This window comes from Dermacentor albipictus, chromosome 3, assembly GCF_038994185.2.
Source record: "Dermacentor albipictus isolate Rhodes 1998 colony chromosome 3, USDA_Dalb.pri_finalv2, whole genome shotgun sequence".
Taxonomy (NCBI): Eukaryota; Metazoa; Arthropoda; class Arachnida; order Ixodida; family Ixodidae; genus Dermacentor; species Dermacentor albipictus.
The window spans coordinates 36,459,029-36,483,123 of NC_091823.1; the positions used below are offsets into that span (position 1 = coordinate 36,459,029).

Consider the following 24,095-nt stretch of genomic DNA (forward strand, 5'->3'; position numbering starts at 1 on the left):
GGTTCTGGCAGAATTTTTCAGTCAACACATACATACGGATATTTTAAGCAAGCACAAGATCGTTGACTTTGCTTGATGAACTGAATATGCCCATCGAGGTCAGCATCAGAGCATGCTGCGTTGGGACGAGTCAACTTGTGAAGGGTATGCCGACTTGTCCTACATGCTTGGAAAAGTACTTACATACGTCAGGTTGGAAGTTCGCAGCTAACCAATTAGAAAAAAGGATTTTTGTTTGCACACAAATAGAATTTGTTGCCAAGATGTGGGCTTACCAGAAACAAGTTCGCGTAAACACCATCTGGTTGGGTTACCCCGGATTTTCCAGCTGGGTTCGTGAGCCTCTCCAAATGAGTTGCCATTGCAGGCTTTCTTAAATTGAAATTAGTACACCTGCAGGTGCAGAAGCAATAAAAGATGCAATGTAACTGCACAAGTGCAAGTTTCAGCAATAACCTTTGTTGCACTAGACACTGCAACACCACGCACGACAAGCGTTGAAAGACAGCTTCAAACGTGGCAACAGCTGCTTCAATAACAAGTGGTGCAGGTCCTCTACTGCTGGAACCAATCGCACAGTTGCAGACTGCTGCACCCCACTTTTTTCTGAGGTTCAGTGTGCTGTTTGAATGCAATTCAGAAATTGCTGCAACCTCCGATGCCCTTGATATAGAACTTTTGCTGTACGAGATTACGAGAGAAGAACCTGGTACTCTAATCAGAAAGGTTGAGCAATGGCAAATTTTAGCAGCAATTTCAGCAACCAATACTGCATTAAAAAGCACTACTATTACTTCTACAAGGTAACAATTAACAGTGGCAAAAATTCACATAAGACTAAGAATAGACGAGGCAAAGCAATGCCTCATTTCTCTAGATGCCTGCCATGTGGCGTGATAAACCCGGTTCCGTGCCCCGTCCGTTTTCCAGTCTCTGTAAAAAGGCAACGAACGCTGCTTATGGCGCGCACCTACAACCTAGATCACATGCTGCGGCCTCAGAGATTACTATGGCATTTGTTACTGTCTCGGAGGCCCACAAGAACGCTCGCTAGCAGACACCCCACATATCGGTGTTATTGACATTTCAGCTGCCTGAAGTTGAAAAGGCAACGAGTGCCAACTGACGGAATTTATGCAGAACTAAGGGAACTGCCGCTACAATGGAAAAACTAGCGACGCGGAAGGCGTCTAGTAAGGGAGGCATTGGGCAAAGGTGCTGTTTGTTTAAAAAAAATTGTTGGTGAAAAGAAATAAACATGAGGCTAGAGTGAATGCAGAACTGCACTCATGCTAGTCTTTGTTTTCTGAATAACTACTACTGCTGAAAGTTTGAAGTAACCATAAAATTCGCTGCACTACATTCTCACATGCAATTTGTCGTAGAAAACAGAACAATGCACAGATTTCGGGGTGTGTCCAGACTTTACTTTCAGAGCACCACCGCGGCTATGACACCCGTGTGCAACACTGAGTGAATTTATGACGGGCACAGACAGACCACCAGCCTTGATCAAAAGAACAGGTCCGCTCGGCACTTTAACAGACATGGGCTTCTGCGCCAGCTTTGCTTGAAGACGCTGCTGGTTCTGGCCTCTGGGATAATGAGTGGGTAACTTCCACACCGCAGCAGTCCTAGAAACTGGAACCAACGCTGGTGCTAGACGAACACCACAAGAACAGTCAGTGGCTGCTTCACGAGCACCTCTTCATTGCAGTCACTTGCTGTGCTAGCTGCTTCCCGTTTGAGACGAACATGGTGGAAGAGACTAGCCTGGTGGTACACCTTGGGAGGAACAGCCTACCAAGTTGGGGATCGTTACCACGCCACACATTTCCACTGGTTGCACTCGGGGTGGAAGTGGGGGGGTGGGGGGCATGCGTGTTGTTCAGCGAACGCGCACACGCACGCACGGTAGTCGCCGCACAGAGCGTCCGTTTTTATTCTTTGTTCAGGCTATGTACAGGGCCGACGATGGTCCAGGGGAGTTCACAGTATGGAGCAGCTGGCGCTACAGCAGCCACTGCTTCGTTCTTTGCTCTTCTGGCGCTGGTCTGCGTGGACGAGCGAGGATTAGGCCGGGACAAGGGTGGCATCAATGACACAGCTCACCTTGAGAGTTGGGCTCTGGCAGGTTCTCCCTGGGGACAAGATGCATCACAGTGGTCTTGCCCAGGGGCAGCTGCAGTGCTGTTAAAACATAGACGCTGCTCACTATTTAACTCTCGTAATGGTGTTAATATAGTGGGTTAATGTCAAAAGGTAACCAATTTAACCACTCACTGGAGCTAGTGGTCAATGAACAATCTGTTAGCAATGCAATGGGCACTTGCTGGAACAAAATGTTTTTTAAAAAGGGAGAAAAAAAAAGAACTAAGACTTTAGGTGAAAGTTTGGTCGGGTGAAGATAATAGAAAAAAAATTTCGCTGGATGCAAAACAGATATAAGCTTTATTTCAGGGAGACTAGAAGACAAAACCTTTAGATCATGAGGCAAGAATTGTGGTTTGCTGCACATACTTAGTATTGGTACAGACATGAGCAAATCAAGGCTTGACCGACTAGTAACCGTGGTTACCAACATACAGACGTCAACAAAAAGATATACTATTTTGCACTTAAGGTTCTTTCAGAAACAGCTCAGAAACTTGGCACTACATTATGTCAGACGACTAGCCTATGGCAACAGACGATATGCACATTTTTTAAAGCAAACAATATGGCTGACCTTAAGGTAATAAGCACTGCTGAAGCAACAATATGTATTTTGAAAGCTTGAGTAGCATGAGGAATGAAGGACAACAGGAATGGGAGCACCAATTAGATTTAGAATTAAAATTAGAGCACGCTGACGCATTACCTCTAATTCTAGCCTAAGGTCCTCTTTGTTAGGGCGAAATATGTGGAGATGTGCACTTGCAGCTTTTGCATACTGTCTACAGCCTCTTAAACACTACTGGCATGTTGCGTGTTATTTGTGCCGCGCAGCCCACTCATTATGCACACAATGTGCCTATGCCAAGGCTTTATCACAAAGAAACTGTATACATAAACCAGTATTTGGATATGCGCATGCTGGTGAGAGGAATTTTAATGATAACTGGAAAGTTTAGCCAGAGTTCATAAAGATTCAAGAAGCGGAAAACAAACCTTGCTTGTACACATAGCTCAAAAATAGGGATATCTTTTGTCTTTGCTGCAATTTCTTGGAGCTGATGAGTTGGACACATGCTTCAAGCTTTTCAGGTCACTTAGTTCTAAGTTGACCTACATATTGTAAAGACATCAATCACCTTCTGGCATGATGGTTAATAGTGCCAGACTTCAGACAATGATGCTCATCATGTTAAAGCCAAATGACTGAAACTTACTTTCCGCTAGGCATTTCTAGAGCTTGGAAATGGAGCCGCGATGGCTGCGGTGTGAATGAACTAGCAAAACAACAAAATGGTGGTAGGGCTCGGTCACTTGCTCTGGCTTTGACTAACTTCACGATGGCAACAGTGATTTAACGAGCCTGTCCTAGGTGGCTGTGGTGGATATAGCAATCGTTTAGCAATACTCGGATTTAGGATTGCTTCTCGATAGACTTTGCCCATGGCACAGTGCCTATGCAGAGTGTCATTTTGAATGTTCAAAAGTGTCTCGTTTTGCCCAGCGAGCAATTTTGCGCGCTCTGCACGAGAACACCTGATTAGCGGGATAAGTCAGTACCACAATCATGAGCACTGAGGCTGACGTGAGAGCATGAAAGAGCATGATTGCGACGCTGGAACACAAGTTTCGTTCCCTGCGCGGGCGACTGCACGACGTGGGAATAGGCAGACGAAACAAAGTACAACTCTCTTGTTACAGTATGCAGTAAAACAAAAACACGCAGAGATTCAGTTTGAATTAGACTTTAATTCATCTACTGGAGCAACAGATTAACCAAATAACTGATGTTGCCTTGAGTCATTCTTGAAGTCTCATGTCACTGCGAGAGACGTCACAGCATGGCTATGTACATGTGTGCACTTGTGCGATTGACGTCCGACTCTCTGACTGGGAGCGTGGCACCCACGAGAAGGGTAAATGGCATTTAGTTTGAAATTTAAGCTCTTTCTGCTGCGCGTGGGATGTAATACATAGCAGACACGATCGTTAGCACGCATTTTATGCACTGCACTTGTCAGCTCAACATGGCCAGACCTGGCGAGGGGCCTCTTAAAGGGGCCATGAAAAAGGTTGTCCAACAGTTCTCAGTTTATATTTGTAACTGAGAGTAGAAGTCCCAATATGGTTATACACACAAAATACTGGGCTCTCAGCCCATATTTTAACCCAAAATTTCAATTTGAAATCGCTGCCTCTCAACTCCCACTGACGCCAACCGCCATTTTGGCAATACTGTGTGAAGTCGGGAACTGAGGGGCCACCTCTTCGTTATCTGCTTTGAAACAGTTCGAGACTACATCGGACATCTTTCTCTGTGCAGTCTAGCACCTAGCAGCATAGGAATGACATCGCCACTGAACTGCGCCCGCAATTAGTTCACTTGCGTGATAAAGAGCATTAGCAAACCACAGAGAACCACAGGGGAGGGGGAAGAAAAAAGAAAAAAGGAAAACTGACGCATAGTGGCTCTGACGTATTTCAAACTCCTGCAATCACTTCTAGTGTTTGCAGTACACAAAAGCATGGCCTTCAAGATCGGCTTCTGTTACCTGAGGGAGTCGTTTCCTGGGATTTTTTATTCATTTCGTCACCACTCAGTATTGCCAGACTGCTTTACGGTTCAACTACGACATAAAAAAAGAAAGAAAATAAATACAATTTTTTGACTGCACTGAATGAACTAAAATTTTGCCATCTTGCTATGGGACGTGTAAGGTTTAACATACATACATAATTTAAGCTCGAAAATTTGGTGTCATGGCCCCTTTAAGGGCCCTTGAATCTTTCTTCAAATTCAAGGGTTTTCAAGGAGGTGAACAAACCCTGGTGGCCAAGTGAAAGGCTTGGCATGCTATTGCAGGTTTCATGTATCACAAAAGATTAAAGAAGGGAAGAAATGAAAAAATATATATAAAAGAAAAAAAAAAATCTGTGCCCACATCCACTCACACAAATTCGAAAATGTAGGCAACAGTGAGAACAATCAATTGATCAAAGTGGAGCTTTCTACTTTGTAACAAAATGTTATCAGTATGCCTTTGGCTGCAACACTACACACTCTGTTTGACATTACAAGGAGAAAATAAAAAAATCAGAACCTAATAGCTTAGAAACGTAGGCAATTAATTTTCCACAGGAAACAACAATATCATGTTTTTTGGTTCACTACTATATATGGCAAGGTATGCCATAATGTCTTGGGATGCATGACCTAGGACAGCATAAAAAATTACTTCACCAGATTGCTTACTACCACGGCGACCAATTAAGGCACATTACATATTCAGTGAATCTGGGGTTTAGAATTGAGTGAAGAAAGAATAATGCAGGCGAGAATCTGACTTAGATGACATATTCGTAAAAAAAGACAAATGCTAAGACAGGCCCACAGAAAAAGATTGACCAACTTCATAATATCCATGCAATGTCAATGTTAGTGTTGATATGGAGTTAGGTGATCACTTGCTCATAGACGTCTCGGCTGCAACAAACCAGGCCAGCAAAGTCTGTCACAACTTGACATTGATGACTACGACACACAATATTCTATACCAGAGAGCATGTGCCCCAATCGGAAGATTGAAGGAACATTTTTTGTCTAGTCATAAATAGCCAACAACTTTTGGAAGTAGAGCAGCGCCATTAAATAAGTCAATTTTCTAATATTCATTCATAACATGTAGCTTTGATTTTGATGATTGTAAGGATATTAACATAGACATACCATGCGTCACAGTATAGTAGAGCTACATGCCAAGCACTTTGTTAGTGCTTAATGGCACACTTTATAACAGCACCTACAAACATTCATGATTTCACATGCAAGTATTACTTTGAAATCTTGAACTGAAGCTGAAGAAGTTATGATGAAACTTTTTAATTTCGCAACCTCTTTCCAAGGTCCTGTCCTACTTTGTCCCCGCACCTGCTCATCTTGGCTGCTCACTCAGTGTTACAGAACCAATGAAGCATGCGCAGCACATTAGTGTGGAGGAAGGCACTCCTGAATTCTTAGGCTGTGACTCAGTATATAGTGAGAAGTGGTTGCTTCAGAATAATAGGAATGCCACAAGATTGAACTGCACTTTCTCCAGAGTGAGGAACCCAGTCAAACAGCACATATGCAATGCAACATCAGCTTACCGCCCAAGGTCACATTGCCGTGTAGAAAGCGTCCTTGATAGATGAGGCGCAGGATCTCTGCCTTGGACACGGCCTCGTCAGACCACTCTGCACCGCACCATGAGACATCCATATTGATAAGTGTGTACTTATCACAATGAGTGCGTTGGGCAAATGTTTAGGAATGTAACTGGATAAAAAATTTTCTACATCGATGATTGCAAAAGAGATGCAGAAGAAAGTGTGAAACGAGTATCCGATGAACAAAGAAACAATAAACGAGAAAAAATGAGCAATTCAGATGGAAGGGAGCAACTGCAACAGTGCAATGAATAAAAGAAACTACCCCAAGGGTCGTATTCTCTCAAACCAAAGTGTTCTCACAGAAGCAACAAAACGAACTGCTTATACTTTAGCCATTAGGCCAAAACTTGAGTACACTTGAACAGTATGGATGCTTATACTAAAGACAAACCAGTATACTAGAAATCATTCAACCAAATTCACTTTGCCTTTTCAAAGTACCACAACACTGGATTGGCAAATATACAGCAGCACTCCCCCTGACATCGAAAAGCGTAACATAAGAGATTGAAGTTTGTCACCTGTTAAGTAACAATATGCTATCATAGGGTTCCAATCCTTCCATAATACCACTAGACATGCGACTGGCCTAGGCACCATCACATGCTCTCATTGCCGCCTTACTGTTCAAAAACACAACAAATATTCCTCATTTTTCCCAAACAGCAACAGAACAAAAATTATTACGACTAATCTTTCAATCAGTGCACTGAGGGTGTACAACTTTTCAGCGTGAGATAGAATGTGGTCACATTATGCATTTTCTATATCTAGGGTTAAGCATTTCCGGTTTAAACTGGAGAGAGAGCAAACAAAGTTTTAACAGAGGGTGAAAAGGAGGAGTCAACGATCGCAAATTTACCAGGCAGCTAAGATGGTGACTGGTGCGCAGCTGCAAGCCTGTGTGAGATTTGATGCAGGAAGCCTGGCAAGGTCAATGTCACATGTCAGCTGATGCCAAAGCAATTTTTTACATTTTTTTTCTTTCTTATTTGCATCTGTTTTGCCCCTGTCACCAAGATGAAACAGAGACGTGGGAAACTGGCTACACGGAGTACAAAAGAAGCCCTGGCCCAAGTTCTTGCACTGCGGCCACTGCAGTGGATGAATAAGTTTACTAACAGTAACACAAAGTCATGTGTACATATATCTTTTTTTTTCTTTTAATTAGTTGGAGATCTGCATCCACATTTGTATACAAGTTTTAAGTGCGCTCACTCTTAAGCTGTTGGCATGCTTTAGCTAGGCTGCTTCTCAAAAATTGTTACTTTATTCAATGGTGACAGCTACAGTACTGAATGGAATCTGCAATCGTATCACACCTTTCAGAGTGTAAGTAATGACCCACATACTATGCAATGGAGGGAGGGTAAGTTTGATGAGGAAAATTATGCACTAAAAGAAGCCGGTGAAAAGTCACCTAGGAAAACATATTCACAGAAAAAAGCTTAATTTCTTGGTGGAAATAAAAACCAACAAAGGTACACTGAATATCGTGAACATAAAAACAAAACACCTGGATAATATTTACATGTTAGCCTGGACATGTTCTTCATACGTGCTAATGATTTACGTAAGTCAAACATTCATAAATTCCCAGCCACAAGCACCTTCATACCTAAAATGTTTTTCCTGAAACAATTACAACAGCACAAAATGCGCCAAAAGCTGTATGCCAGAAACATCACATTTCATTTTTGGGGGACTGTACATTGCCAGCAACAACAGCTTTCACAGACAATATTGTGCATAACTGCCCCATGGTTACTCGCATGGGATGTTGCATTTCTCACCTTGGGGCCAGTTGTCAAACACGTGCTGGGCAATCTCTGCGGCCGAGTCATTCGGGCTGAAGGCAAACTCCTTGGTCTTGCCACTGACCAAGATCAGCCGCAGGTTCACCTGCGAGAGCGTGCCACGTGTTCAAGTCATGTCACCACAATCCTCAGCCCCACTTGTAGACTCATATACTGACGCAATCACCGGTGCCTTCTCCTGATGAGCAGAAGCCCATTGTGCTGTCCACCTGGCAAAAGCAATTCATAGATCACACCCAGCACTGACAAACCCTCAGCTAACTGCACAATCACACTAATGAAGCACGATTGTTATTCTAAATCTCGAAAGACTGAGAAAAAACAGTGTTCTCTACCACCACTTGACCCTGCCTAGCTGGAACAAAGCTCAGCTCAGAGTCAACATGCACAGTGCAGCTAAAAATGTTGGTACTAAATATTTACTGCCAGTTAAAAGTTTTCTACCACATAATTATGCAATGCTCTCTTTTTCTTTTGATGTCCATGTACCATTATTACATAGAGGCCCTGTTTTTGGCGAGTTCTCACTTTTCTTCCTGAGGTTCCTAATATTTATGTAAGACAAAGACAATTCACTGTATTTATTTATGACATTTAGCTTCATCCCTGCAATATGTTTCGAAAACAGCACATCATGACCTCAGCCCAAGCTGCCTCTGCATGGCTAATACATGTGCAGCAATTAAATAAACCGTGCTAAAGGCATGCAAGTCCTGCATGACATTTTTTCCCAAAAGATTCAGTATACTAAAAAGTTGTCTTGGGCATATATTCTTCACATTCTTATCAAACGCAATCATTTACAAACTTAAAGTGCCATGTCCAGGGGCACAATTTGATCAGCAAGACAAACATCGCATTTTTATGCCCTTGTGTCGACAACAACCTCCATTAATGAAATTCCATTTGATGTCCCTTCCACAGGACATCACCTGCATCATGTAATTAAGTGTTAGGCCTTTCACTTTGTTTCTTCTGCTCGACCACCACAATACAGCCAATGAATTAGGTCACAATTATAGCTGTGTAATTTCCTAGAAGAATGAGCACTAGCTTTTCAAGAGTCCTTCCATAGCCAGCCATGCTACTTCGGTAGTTCTGTACACTGCACAAGCTTCAATGCTACTTTCAGAATGGCTGTTTTGGTCTTCAGTGTCTCAATCCTGCATAGGTGCAATCCACCATCAAAGCTATCAGTCAGTCATCAAAGCTAACTCTGCTTTTCTATGGCACTGTAGTTCTGGTTAGAAAAAATAGTTGGAAGACATAGGCACTGTCAGACACTTGGTAAGCTACAGCTGATGACAACAATTTATGCCAGATATGATGGCAACCAGAAAAAGTTTTTGGTGTGTGAAAGTTTATGACATATCGTTTAACCCTTTTTGGTCGAACTATTCCTGTAGGAATTATAATAACGTAGAAATATAATATTATAATAGAAATTGTACTTCACAATGGAATATCCGTCATAGTGTGTGTGTGTGTGAGAGAGAGCAGACAGCGCAGGAAAAAAGTACTAATGAAGAAAACTGGAGCACCAGTGACTCAAATTGCATAATGTGTTTGCTTGGTGTCATAGATAAAAATGATTCTCAATTGAATTTTACAAATAACTACATTTTATGAGCCCTCTATGCTGCATCACTGGCAGCTATTGCATAAAGTTGCATAAAGATAATCTTAGAATAGTCGGTCGCAATCACATAACTACTATGGTGAATCAAGAAGTTTGAGGAATAATAAGAACTGTCTGCAGTGCAGCGAATTGGTGAAATTCAAGATATAATGTTATACTCCAAAAAGCTCCACAGAAAATGTGTTAAATAAATAGCGGAAAATATAAATATGACTATCCCTCGGAAAACATTAATAAAGCATAACTAAATGCAATCGGGTCTACAAATGAAGTACAGAAACGGCAGTTGAAGTGCACAAAACATCACTGGAAACATTCAACAATAACAGGTAACGCTCATCTCCACAGGTACACTCGTAAACTACACAATAATTTGATAGCATCATATAGGTCTTATCACTGAGCTCAAATATTTGGCAAAGACAACTTTATGAAGTCATACGATCTGAAAACCCAGAGAGCATGTGCATTCTTACATCAACACCCTACCCAAGCCTGCTCACCAAGCAAAATGTTGGTAATGGTTGGGACAATACAATGGGGTCGCAGAATATGCAACGCGTCGGTTTTGTCATCCCTTCTTCGCATGTCCGTGTCTAGCACAATGGTGGCGCTCACCTTCGAAAAGTATTTCATTTGCAAGCCACAGCAGTTCTCGATTTGATATTTATTATCGGTGTATATTACAATTGCAAAGAATGCCATGTCCAGCAGATGCCAAGTTGGTGCCTAAGTTATTAGCTGATAAGCTCAGTGAATCGAAAGTTGGCACTATGCATATGATCAGGCGACGTTGGTTGAAACTGCTAGTCCGATCATGCACGCGAAAGTTGACACGAACTTCTTGTGTGAAGTTTGGTCACACTTTTTCGGGCTAAGGTAAGCTGAACAACGTACTCAATAGAAACGCTACCACTTCAGTGTAAAAAAACAATGACTAAAGGCGTGGCATCATGTCGTACACTCATTAAGCAGGACAGAGCGCCTCGTTCTTTCGCTTTTACGTTTGAATACACGCAGTTTTATCACACATCACTTCCGCAAAGGCTGTGATCAATAAATGAAGACCGTACTTGAGTTTGTCCTGCACAACGGATCGGCACTTCCAAACGAAGCACCTTCTTGCCACGGAGCACCCAGTTCACATGGAAAGGTCTATAAGCTTGATCTACTCATGCCACCTAAAAGATACCCAAAGTGACTAAGTATGCTTCTATAAACGCCTCCGTCAGCAACATGGGTCATCATGCCAAGTGAACGAAGCGAACCACCATCACGAGCAGTGAACGCAGTGAACAATGTTTAGCTAGTGCTCTATTGGAAAGGGACGGAACGATTGCGTGGACGTGCTAAACAACCTCCACTCAATGTACGAGCACTGTCGCTAGTTTAACATACTGTACACGTTACGAGAGGCATGGTAATGGCAAGACAGCTTTCACGACGTGCGCATAGGCGCGTACCGATTGTGATCGACAATGTCGGAATGCGAGCTTTCGCATGCAAGGACAGGCAATGAGACGCAAGTCGCCTCACAGAGTCAATTGTCTACGGACCGATGCGGGTGGGGCGGGCGGCTCAGAGGCTCGCATCTCGTTTTGACCCCTCTCACGAGCTCCAGGACGAACCGCTCTGGCGGCCGCGTTCCCGTACTTAGTGGACTGACTGGCTTCTGCAAAATCCAGGGCCGACATGCGCGGATCGATGCCACTAGCGACAGGCAGCAGCCAAGTCAGCCATGCGTGCGCCGACCTGGTCTGGACCTCGGCTCACCTTGTCAGACGGAATCCGACTGCTCATTGCTGCGGGAGTTGAGCACAAGGCTGGAATCCGCGACACAGCAGAGACGTTTCCGCAGGACGGTGCCTAATGGTGGACGGCTGGGCTATGCCTGACGACGACCACGGCAGAGATCACGTAATGAGCATCACTTCGATGAAGGGATTTTCGCGACGCTCACGCCGCTCGCAAACAAAGGCGAGCATCAGAATTTACGAGGAGCTCCGCGGACACATCACTCGGCGACAAAGTAGGCGAACAAGCTAGTTCCGATACAGCTTCTGAAAATGGCGTTCCTCTCCCCATGAGCCCCGGTGCTTGCTGGGAAATGTTGACCTCGCGCGCTGCTCAGCGGTAGACGATGGCACTCGGCCGGAGGCCGATCGATTGCTGCTGCTTGGGGCTTGGCCTGCATTCGCGTTCGCTTTGTAGATTGTAGGTATTCTGTTGTTCATTCGGGAAGCTCAGCTCGGTGGCAAGCACTGTAGGGCCGCTAGCGACAATGTAGCCGTGCGTCCACAGTCGCGCTTCTCAAGTACGCCGCCGTCCGTGCCCGTGAAGTCCGCGACATTTGTTAATCGATCATCGTAGTTATATCCGTTTATGTTAACCCATAATCTTTACAGCATACTGAAACATGTGGTGCGCATTTATTGCCCGCATTGAAGGTCGATTACCACTTATATTTTTGTTCATGTGAATAAGTTAGAGGGAGGGTACACATATCAGTCGCGTTTGCGTCAGCTGTCTTATCACAGAACAAGGCCAATAAATATTTGATTTTTTAATTTCTAACTTAAGGGCGAGTCGGCATGCTAGACACCATGATATGATGCTCAAAAAAAGAACATAGGCTCAAACTTGGACGAGGGTGTTTCAATTTAGAATCATGGTAGGAAGTTTTTAAAAAATCCGTAAAAGCTATACGACCCGAAATGCATCGCCATAACGGGCCCATTGCGTCAAAGACCGAAATTATCCTCACAATCGTATGGTCACTTAACTCAAATACATCGGTCCGAAGATAGATGGGAGTGGGCAGCATGAACATGTAGGTGAGAAGAGGATACCAACCAAATATGTTTAGTTCAGTTTACAGGACATTTCTAGCACCAGCACTAGTATGCTGCGCAAAACTGATGTGGTTCCAACAGAACATGTGGCTTGAATGAGGACATTGGGAGAGAGATGCGTCTTAAGTACGACAAGCAATTAGATGCAAATAATAGTTGGAAGATGTGGGAAAGCAGAAGGTTTTGTTCCGTAACGAGAACAACTCTTCCCAAGAAGAGATAGTGTTTCTATTATCAAGGAATTACGACATCAGCACCAAGAAATTGAGGAAGCTGTAGGCAAGTACCAGTGCAAAATGGAAGAAACATGTTAAGTGCAGTAAACCTATGCAAAAACAACTATTGCGAACAGAACGATTTTGGAGAGACGGTAAACTTTTATTGATGCCAGCAATTGTGGGGGCGGACACAGCCTCGCTCCGCCTAGCAGGCGGTCGAGATCCCCTGGGTCTTGCCAGCTCCTTGGCTAGCTGGATGGCCCAGGCCTGGTCTCGCTGGTCTAAGCTGAGCAGCAGCTATGGGAAGTGCATTTTTCTGTGGAAGTTGCCCATATATCTGGATTGAAGCTGTTGCAACGGAATCACCCAATATTTCAGGGATGTCAGCAGTTTGCCACCTTCAGAGTTGTTTGCTCTTATAGTGACAGTACAGAAGTATATAATAACCTTGAGACATGAAATGTTCGAAACATGTCATGTACAGTGCTCACGGAATGAAACGCGACAGCAAGTATTTGGTAGAACCCAGCATATGTGCAGACAACTCGAGAGTACCATGTCATGTCGCTATGAATCTGGTCACTTAAGGCGACTCTGACTCCGCTCTACGTGTACACACCAAAGTTACGTCGATGTGACACGAACTGCAGCCAGTACAAACGAAAGTCTGGGCATTAGTTAGCACTAAATTGACGCATTTCATTCCGTGAGCACTGTACATGATGCGAAAATTTAGAAACGCCAAAAGGAAGCAACTTGTATGCGCTGAAGGTGATGTGAAATATGCCACTCGTGGCACTGTGCGCACAGACACACAACCTAACACTTCTGTACACAAGGGCAATGGCGTTTACCAAGTTAGGGTCTGCACTTTCCAAGATGCTCATTTGGTAGAATCAAGGACACTTTTATGCTACATTTGTATTATTTTGGTTTATTCTATTGCATATTGTGTCCAACAGAATTGGCAGACTTTCTGAAGAATCGCCAAAGAGCAACGTGAAATCTAGTTATGCCACAGAAAATGCGATTCTGTTCAGTTTCTTCTGCTTCCACAAATGTGTACAGGGGAAATGTGAAGGGGGACCTATTCAGGACAAGCAGAGAGGTTCCAGCATGCAATTGTTAAGCAAGACCATATAGGAATGAAAACTTCACATTTATAAAAATATTGCTGTAGGACAAAATATATTAAAAGAGTGCTGGTGGTATGTCATGTCAGCTGTCATTATATTCTAAAGCATATGACACAAACATTCTCTTCTGTATTCAAAATGCAACAATTTATTTACCATGTGTCTCCACTTTTACCGTGGTATATGCATACACAACACAGGGTTATGCAGTGGTCATTTATTTTAAAACATACACTCATAACATAAGATTATAATATAAAAATAACATAACGAAATAAAAAATACAACCAGGCTAACACAACTGGCTCAACACTGTCTCCAGCACCCTGCAGTGTTCAGATAACAAGGGAAGCAGGAATAAACACAGGAATGGAGACCTTTGCATTCAAATGTTGGTCATTTGGCAAATAAACAGTGGTCAATCAAGGTCACCCACATGCACTGCAATAAATTTCCATTCCAATCCTTCTATTGTCACCGGCATAAATGGTATATTGAAATCAAGATCTTAAAATCACATGAGGAGTAGCATAAAAGCTGCTTCTCTTAGAATTAATACTGTTTATATGCACAGAAATTAAGAAAAGAGAGAAAAAAAGGACACAGTTCTGTAGAGAATAAACTGCTTATAGTCGTGGCGCAGTCAGAATTTTTTTGAAACGGGAGGTGGGGAGAGCCCGTGCTTAACCCAACTATGCCCATGGCCAAGGAAAAACTGTGTGGCTGCTCAATTAAGACACCTGCAGCACACTTATCAATGTAGCAAACTGCTCATTTCACCAGCTGGCAATTGTGCTTGTGACTACATTTGCCTTAAATAATACTGTGACTGCACTTAACACGGCCAGCGGCTTCCTTAGGCACTTGCACACTGAACACTAGTCACTGTACACACCCTCGAGACCTCGTGGTTCACCATAAAATAACAAGTCTGCTGGATGTTTACAGAAGCAATGGCAAGACAAATGAAAGACATGCCAATCGTGCTCATGAGAGAAAAATTTTAACCTTGCAGAAGCGCCTACACGAGACACTGCTTCAGCAGCTTCGGTGTAGAAGCTAGAGTCTGTCTAAATACGGGCACAAATTTCTCCATGAAAATTTCATGTAATAGCACACTGCTTTTTTATTGTACAGTGTAGTATACTGTTAAAGTGAATGTGCAGCTCTCTAGCTGAAAGTGACGGCTGAAGCTATGTCAATGCACCAAAAGGGCATAAAATGGTGCCATCCCCACCCACCACAAGTCACAAGCTGCACAGCCGGGCAATTGTACACTTGCCAGAGGGAAAAATTTGCATGCGCTTTACGCTCGTGTGTTGCCTTTAACCGCACTGTGGACCGCACTGTACATGTCTACATTCTATGCAAGGTACAGCAACTAGTACTTTCCTATTTCTTCCATCCCCATTGCCTCTGATCAATCTTTGCTTCTACTAATTGCTTTCACCGGTTGTCTGCTCCAAGATTTCTCTAGAGCTTTACTTCCAATCACATGCAGAGACTTCATTATCAATCAATCGCTTTTGATTATAGTTTCACTTTTTAATGATGATATTTTAGAGTAATGAGTGATGCTAATCACATTCAGGGACTTTACTATCAATCAATCGCTTTTCATTATAGTTTCACTTTTATATGAGAATATTTTAGAGTAATGAGTGATGCTAATCACATTCAGGGACTTTATTATCAATCAATCGCTTTTGATTATAGTTTCACTTTTATATGACTTGTTATTTTAGAGTAATGAGTGATGTTACATTTTAAGCTTTCAGATTCTTACATCAGAGACTGCATCTGCAGCATAAAAGGTGAGGTGGGCTGCAGTGCCTTACTGCAGAAACTGCATTTTCCGACATCTTGAAGTTAAACCGTGCAGAAAATTCAATTGAACATGACAACACATGAAGGCCTGCACACCAGCAAGCTTTTTTTCATCACACGTGGTTCTGGTTGTTCTTAGCCAATCGGCATTGTGTCAAATTGACACCCACGAGGAGTGATTGATTGACAATACAGCTTCAGGTATTGTAGCAAGCTCTGCAAGAGTGAGTAATTGCAGACAGTGCAATTGCATCAGTTGTACAATTTGGGGAAGATTGGAACAAAAAGTACATGATTGGTGGCAGGCAATGTGCCAAGCACTCATTCAGAATACACAAACAAGAAAAAGGAGACCTTTATAAAGACATGCAATGTGTTTTTTGTAGCAGTGAGTAGCATTCGTGCATCATGGAGAAGCATTATGTCTTAATAGTGGCAACAAGGCATAACACCTTCCTCCTTGGTATAAGAGCTGAAGTGTTCCAGTGAACAGGCAACAGTTGAGTGACAAAGACGCTGGCAACAGGTTGTCGACGTGATAAATCTTGGCTACACAGTGGAGTGCTTTCTTATAACCCCTGAAAATTCGAATTTTACAGAGACCATTTCAGATAGCGATTCGAACAGACTGTCAATGTAGGGTAGAGGGAAAAAAAGAACTTGGATTTAAATATGCTCTACTCAGTGCTTCACCTCTGCTCCTAAAGCTGGAGGGCAGCGACACGACTGTCAACACGTCACCCTGCTTCAGAAATGCTCTTCTGCAATTTCAGAGTCTAAACTCTACAACCATGCATACTACCTGTGCAAACTCAAGGGTTGGCACTGCATTCACTCAGTGCCAAGATAAAGCTTAGAGTCGAAGAACATTCGCGAGTACGGTGGAAAAGCCTAAAAGACACTGACATAGATGTTTCCAATGGTAGCTCCTTGGATGCTGCTAGAACCCAAGGCCTGAAAGCACATGGTCAGTGGCACCGCCTACGGATGCTTGCAGCACTCCAAAAAGCAGCACGCACATTCTTTTGCACAGTACTAAAGTAGTGCGTGTGTGTGTGCAGCTGCAGTGTCGCCACCTGCAAGATGCTTGCAGAGCCACTGCATTATTTTACCTAAATGTAAACAGATCAAAAGGTGTCCAGTTTGCAGCAGCGACAACATGCACAACAGCACATTCCTCAAGAGATTAAAAAGAGGGAGGGGGACTAACCTTGGCATTTCAACAGCGAGCCTGTGTTATATGCACCTGTTTCTGGCACGCTGCCTCCAGATCTTGGGACACAATGCATATATCACACAAAGCCTTGCAGTTGTTTTGCCAGTAGTGTTTTCCTGGATATCACTTAGATACACATAGGAACTTCTAATGTATAGTGATCACATTATTAGCACTAGAGTGGCCTTAAGGTTTCATATTACATACACAGCATCAAACAAGCATACATGCACTTGTTCTCGCGTGAAGTACAAAATGCCCAAAACATACAAGGGGCCCAATCTCAAGACAAGAACGTGTTGGCGATAGCCTAATCTAACACTAATGAACGCACAAGATTTCTGGTAGGCAACTTCCTACACAGCTATTGACCACTTTCATATTCAATAGGATAACTGTGGCGTTTAACACTCCAAAGCTGCATTGTTGGCAACAAGGGCTCCAGATTAATTTTTCATCTCCTGTGGTTCTTTATTGTGTTTCTAGTATCAAACAGCTATTTTATGAATGCAAATTTCGCTTGTACTCTTTATTGCATACATCTTGGTATGAATAAATGAATAGCCTTTTTTTCTTTACCCTAGTGTGTACTGACTACAGTTTTGTATAGCTTGACAGCCCACCTGTATGGATATACAATTGAACTTTGATATAAGAAAGCCGCATCAGGCATAAAAATATCTCCCTTACATTCAATACTTCTTACAACCACGTGTTTGTTACATGCTTGTATTGGAAAGAAACATTTAGATCTGCTTCATAACATCTGATGATTTGTTATATCAAGGTCCAATTTACTGCATTCAGTTGAGAATCTATATGACACCTGTTCATGTGTTTATACTGCCTTAAGTTGTCTGTAAAGGCAGTACACTAATTTTTGGTTTATACATATCATGAAATGTAAAATTGCGACACCAACCACAGTGCAACAGTTATGACATCAGGAAGCATAGGCGTTCTCGCTCAATCCATAACAACAGAGTAAACGAGCTCAATCAGTGACATGCGAAACTCTGCAATCTGGCTTTGCTACCCAACTTGATTGCCGTCAGTAAAACTGCAGTGCTTGCGCTTCTCAGCATGCCAGCTGCTCCTTTTCCTGAATGTGAGACTCGCCACCTTAGTGGAGGCAGTTGAGTCGCGTGCCTGCTTGCCCAGTTTTGCACGCTTTAATGGAATATTTTAGATTTCTGGAAACAATGTTGTCAACCGGTTCATTTACCAATGGCTGATTAAAAACTGGTGTCTCCTGTAAATCACCAAGTAGGTTCCACCAACAAGAAACCTTTCACCTTCAATAGCATAAAATCATAGACATACACGTGGGCCCCTTGTAAATACATAAATTACGCCACTCATATAAAATAATCACAAGTAGGCGCAAATAAAATGGCCTCTTACAAAGATACATTAGCATAGCCACTACACCCTTGCAAAAAAACTTTCACTCGAAATGTCAAACTTGCAAGCTTGGCGCTGCTTCTTGCTAGGTTGCATTGATATGCCCGCATGTCCATGTCTAGTAGTTAACTCGGATGTGCCACTTTATGGCAGACCTATAAGAAAACATTTCCCTTGGTACAAGCAAGTAACGCAGTGAAGATACACATAAGCTTGCACTGCAGCAACACATTGTCTTACACTCTACATAAGCTACTTGTTGAGCGCAAATGGATGATGTGTTCTAAAGTGTTATGGTAGCACCTATGGGCATCTCTGCACTAGGAGTTTAATTTTGATCATCTGGGGTTCTTTGAACCAATGCATGGTGCACAAGTATTTTTGCTTTCCACCGCCATCGAAATGTGGCCACTGCGGCTGTGATTGAACTCGCGCAGCACTATGCAATGTGAGGATAGGGGCAATCTACATTGAGTTAGGTATGCTGTTAAACCTTAGCAACTGCTGCACTTGCCTCCAGAGCTCGGGCAGCATGTAGCGTAGTGTGGTGGACAACCACCACAATCTTTTATACTCAAGGTAACCATTCAGAATGCAAGGAGTGAACCACATGGCCGTTCAATATAACATAGAACGTTAATAGAGAACATGAATATAGTACGTTAATAATGTAGAACGTTATTATAACATAGAACATTCAATATAATTTGAGCACAAAGGTGCCCACTGGTGTCACCATTATACTCCAGAGCTCCACCTTGGCTGGTGAAGTGCAACATAAACTGTACGGAGAAACCAACCCTGCTCTTGCCATTTCCTCACAGTGCAATAGCTATGTTGTGTATTTGTGAGTACCGGGTGAGGCGTATCTACTGTATGGCGCCTGCAGAACTTTGTGAAAGTTAAGGCTGCCAAGAGAATGCAGGATGTAAAAGTATGACAAAAAAGACTGGATAAGTGACAAGAAGAACTACGCAGATACCAGCATTGATTTGATGCGACCGCTTGTCCCTGCCTATTTCTTGCACTTGTTTTCATGCCATTCCACTTTATGCGCTTCATAACTGGACACAAGTTGCGAAGCAGTGTTACGACTTAAACAGGCTAAAGCAGAAGTGGACATGCCTTTGGAAACTTCAGCAGTCTTGTTAGCTTCACTAAAAAATGGGAAAACATCACTAAAGCCTAAGAAACAGCAGCTTCATGTTACAATTTTGTATCTTTATTGCAGGTCTTCACCTTATTAATTCCTGCTATTATTCGCTGTTGATATTTGGTAAGATGAGCTGACATGTGATGGGGCACTTTTCTTCCCTTTCTCTCGTCTTGTATACTACACTATATATTTTATTTTGTCTCCACAAATGCAATGCGAGATTTTTTTTTCAAGTTGACAGCTTCAGAAAGCACCTGGCATTATGTTTACAACCATGTCCTGGATATTACATAGAATTCACCCTTTCCTACCCCTAATTTCGCACTTCAATGACAGCCTGGCTCAGCCACTAGACAACTAAATGTTGCAGAAAAGCCAACCTCCCTAGAGCAGGATGCACAGGTCGGCAAGTGGTGAGAGCGCAACTCGGTGCAATGAAGTACGGGACTGATGGAATAAAGGGGCCAAATTATGGCAAAGAAGCTTACCTAGGTACATCATCTGGGGCCACAGGCTACTAAATTTGCCTTTCTCCACCTTCCCCACACTGCTGACTGATGTTCAGGAGTCAGCTGTTATACAGTTACTGTGCAGTCAGCAGGTTTTCCTGTTTTCTGTCAACCAATTCCTCTTTCTCAACAGAGGATCAAGAAATGGTGGAAGAGATGAGCGAACAAAAGAAATGAAAAGAATTGTGGTTTCAAGAAACAATGATGACTTCCACTAACCTTAATTCTCCACGACAGAAAGTCTGTTTTCCACAGGATCATTTCAAGCAGGTTCAGTTCTTTAGTCGTCATTTTAAATCAACTTACTCTGCAGCAGATATATATATATATCTCTCTCCAGCTCTGCTGTCGAAGGCCCGACTGCAAACGTCAAAACTTCATTTCAGCATGCTGAGAGGGCAATTATGTCTGGTTGCAGTGGTTCGTGCAAACATCAGAGCACAACTTAGACTTTGCATGTGATGGCCGAGTTTGTAGCAGTTGCGACACTCACTTTTTGAGACAAGCATCATTTGTTCAAGTGATGCGGATAACAGTAGTAACATTGAAATTAACATGATTTTTTGGTAACCGTGTCAATGTGAACTAATGTGGCAATGTGGAAGCAAAAATTAGATACCATACATAGTATCAACTGCACAGAGTGACCTCCACTGTGATTCGGTATGGAGAACTTAAGTTTCCCTGTGGCATATTTGGATTTGCTAAAGAAATGTGCTGATCCCACACACGGTGGGAATCAATGTAAGCGAAGCTTTCTGTGCTGTTTGCACTTATTGACGATATGTGGCGGTGATGTTGACAGCACACGACAGCCGCGATGTGATGTTAGATGTTACTTTACCTGCACCACTTGTGTTCGTCCACGTAGTATACAGAAAGACCTGTCATTCATTTACTCATGCCTTTACTAAAGAGAACCCAAATAAGCAATGCTTTCTGACAGTGCATTTTCTTTCTCACGTGTCATGTTAGGTAAACTGCCATGAGCGTAGAGGGGTATAGTTAATCACCCATTTCCCGACTACGTGGGTGCGGCATATGGTTGTACCCATTCCCTGCCTCCTCTCATTCTGCTCCCTCTCTAACATTCTCCCTACCTCCTCCCTGGACTGTCGTTAGTGTTGCACGTGAGCATGAAGGCAAATGGGAAGTGTGGCAGCTCCTGCAATGCTTTTGCAGAGGGTCACGCCTAATTACGGCGTCCCTAAGGGCATGTCAGAGGGCACTGTGGCCCAGCGTTACCAGTTCTAACGAAACTTGTTGACATCACCTATCTCATCTCTTGCACCCTTGCCGTGAGCTTTTAACCACTTGCCAATGTGGCATGCAAGGCGGCAGCAGTAGCCATGGAAAAGTCAAAGGAAGCGGCAAAGAAAGTTTTGCTTTAAAACACAAGTTCTCACTCAGGTAGTACACCCAGACCAGCCACTAAAATTTTCAGATTAAAGGGAGATGCTACGTTTTTTTTTTTTTGCTAGAGAGTTGATAATACTGCTACTCATAGATTTTTAATGTAGATTTTAAATATGTCATTAGTTCTTGTGGAGCTACTATATCTTTTAGTTATGTCCTACAAAACTGCAAAATATAGCGATCTTTGGAGGCACTTCCTTGCGTGTTAAATTTTCATGAAAAGCACCATGCCATAGCTTATTTAGCTCTTTGTAGTCGGCAAAGTGCCGATATGTATCCAAACTGCACATATAATTAGTGAAACTATGCAAGAAAAGATTAGTAAACTTCAACAAATATTTTTTTTTGCAATCCCATGAGAATAACCTTGTTCACTTATAATTGTTCTAACTAACAAAATTTGGCATACATATGCTTCAAGATATGTAGGATGCTGATACCTACTTAAAATTGCAATATCTATCGGCTGTAGCTGCAAAAGTACAAGGTTATATTTCATGGGATTGTGAAAAAATTAGTTAAGGTGTCCTAATTTTTTTTTCATAGTTCCAGTAACTGTACATGCTGTTACAATAGATATCGGCACGTTAAGGTCTACAACAAGCTAAATAACCTACAGCACAATGCATTTTGTGAATATTTTATACACAAGAAAGTGCCTCCAAAGTACACTATATTTTGCACTTGAGTAGGACATAACTAAAGAATATAGCAGTTACATAAAAGCTAATGACATGTATGAAATCTAGATAAAAAACCCTATGAATGGCAGTATCTTCAAATCTCTATTACAAATACTTTTTTCCCTTTCTTTTTCTTTTTTATTCCGACTGGCATCGCCACTTAAATTGTGGGGTTTAATGTCCTGAAACTAAACAGTAGGTTATGAGGGATGCCATAGTGGAAGGCTACGGGTTAATTTTGACCACCTGGGATTCTTTAACTTGCAACTAAGTCACAGTAACATAAATGTTTTTGCATTTCACCTCACCGCCATAGCCAGGAACTGAGCCCGCTACCTCATGGTTGGCATCAGAATGCCATAGCCACTGAGCCTGAGTTGAAATTCTCGATAGTACTGCTTGACCTCAAGCACAACCTTTGGTGCTGTTCTGGTGTTTCAGAGTGCGGCACAGCAGTGAATGAGCACCACTTTCCAAAACATTAAGCAGGAACATTGTGACCTGTGCGGGAGCTGCCATCCAGAATGCGTCTGAAGACAGAGTATGGGGTGTACATAAGCTAAATTTGAAATTTTCAACTGAAACACATTGATCTCCCAAAGCTTATACACTAATGCCGGGACAGATTGTATTTCTAATATTTTTCCTCTTATCATCTCGTCTGTTGCCCAAGTGGCATGCCACCTATGTTATCATCAGGATTTACCAGTCATGAGCGATGGATCATGAAAAGGAAATAGAGTCAAGCAGAAAGAATCCTTAAGTTACACTGGCCTAGGACTACAAGGGGTGCCCCGATGGGAGGTTCCAGATTAATAGTGGTAATCTAGCATGTTTTCAAAGCATGCTGAGATCTCAGCTCATGGGAATTTTCATGTTCCGTCCTGAGCAGCCAGAAATCAATCCTGCGACGTCTTGCTCAGTAAAAAAACATCTTTGCTGCTGGGCCACGATGGCGGCTACTGGATCCAATAAGCTACTGAATGTTTCCAAAGGCATAACTGGACCTGGGTGTGTAAGTTGGTGTTGCAGTCTAGATTATCACAGGTTTTGAGCCACAAAAGGGGCTCAGACGGATCATCACGCTCATGCACAAGACTCGTCATGAAGCAACGACACAGGCCAAGCAGGACACATCAGATGAAAGGCAGCCCCAGTCACCAAGGCCATGTGGAAGGAAGCCTTGACAGGGCCTACAATAAAAGAAGTTGAAATAACCTTTACTTCCCAGTAGTTTCTGTACAAGAAATTGGTGCAAAGGGATTTGGGTCCACAGCAATATAGGCTAGCGCTGGACCGACTATAAGTAACGCTACACATACTGCAGGAAATGAAAAACATAGCTTTTCACCACAAAAACACAGCATTGCAGGGCTATTGGCAAGCCCTAATAAGAAGCATTGCACTGTATTACAGTAGAGCATTACATTAGAGTAATGTTGCACTGAACTGAACTGAAACTGAACATTGTTCATAGAATGCCCAGGCTATTAAATCTTAAGTCAAGAGCATATGTGATGCAATTATAGTGTTCATTTCATTTAATAGTGAAATAACTTATGCTTCGTTACTGAAAAATTATACAGTAAAACCTCATTAATTTGGATTTCACGGGACCAAAAAAAGATGTCCGAATTAACCGAGTGTCAAATTATCGAGGGTATCAAGAAAACAAACAAATGCTTACTACATCAACACACTTTTATTTACTGAATGAATCAGCAAATCCTATCTCTATTTTGCACAAAAGCAGTGCAAAAGCTGCAATTCTTGTCATCTCGTGACTGATTAGTGCTCATAGTGGCGAAGGACACGCAACTTCTTTGCACTGTGGCTGCAGCGTGCGTCTTCATCTGAGA

At 42.6% G+C, this 24,095-nt stretch overlaps 2 protein-coding genes across 4 annotated transcripts in view; both read right to left on the reverse strand.

Annotated features, from left to right (window-relative positions):
- Positions 1 to 1,405: 1,405 nt before the first annotated feature.
- On the reverse strand, positions 1,406 to 12,018 carry UBL3 (ubiquitin like 3). Of its 2 annotated transcripts, XM_065432689.2 has the most exons (6): positions 11,593 to 12,018; positions 8,339 to 8,389; positions 8,157 to 8,265; positions 6,301 to 6,387; positions 2,113 to 2,190; positions 1,406 to 2,054 (listed from the first exon to the last, which is right to left on the reverse strand). In XM_065432689.2, exons 1-6 carry the CDS (start codon positions 11,617 to 11,619, stop codon positions 1,990 to 1,992), a joined length of 417 nt encoding a protein of 138 aa, XP_065288761.1. In that variant the 5' UTR covers positions 11,620 to 12,018; the 3' UTR covers positions 1,406 to 1,989. The 2 variants fall into 2 exon arrangements, with proteins under 2 accessions (XP_065288761.1, XP_065288767.1); XM_065432695.2 differs by lacking the exon at positions 8,339 to 8,389 and having other exon boundaries at positions 11,593 to 11,947.
- A 2,209-nt stretch (positions 12,019 to 14,227) lies between these two features.
- LOC135902517 (fatty acid hydroxylase domain-containing protein 2) overlaps positions 14,228 to 24,095 on the reverse strand; it is a 50,751-nt gene continuing 40,883 nt past the window's right edge. For both annotated transcript variants that reach the window (XM_065432643.2, XM_065432635.2), the window contains exon 8: positions 14,228 to 23,429. The gene's annotated coding sequence lies outside the window, so the exon portion shown is untranslated. The remainder of the gene's footprint in view (positions 23,430 to 24,095) is intronic.

Excerpts from the sequence above, each read along its gene's own strand:
- UBL3 (XM_065432689.2), bottom strand. The coding sequence starts at position 11,619 with ATGAGCAGTCGGATTCCGTCTGACAAG. Across the intron at positions 8,266-8,338 it reads GAGAAGGCACCGGTGATTGC|GTGAACCTGCGGCTGATCTT; the intron begins GTCAGTATATGA and ends ACGCTCTCGCAG. Across the intron at positions 6,388-8,156 it reads GTTTGACAACTGGCCCCAAG|AGTGGTCTGACGAGGCCGTG; the intron begins GTGAGAAATGCA and ends GGTGCGGTGCAG.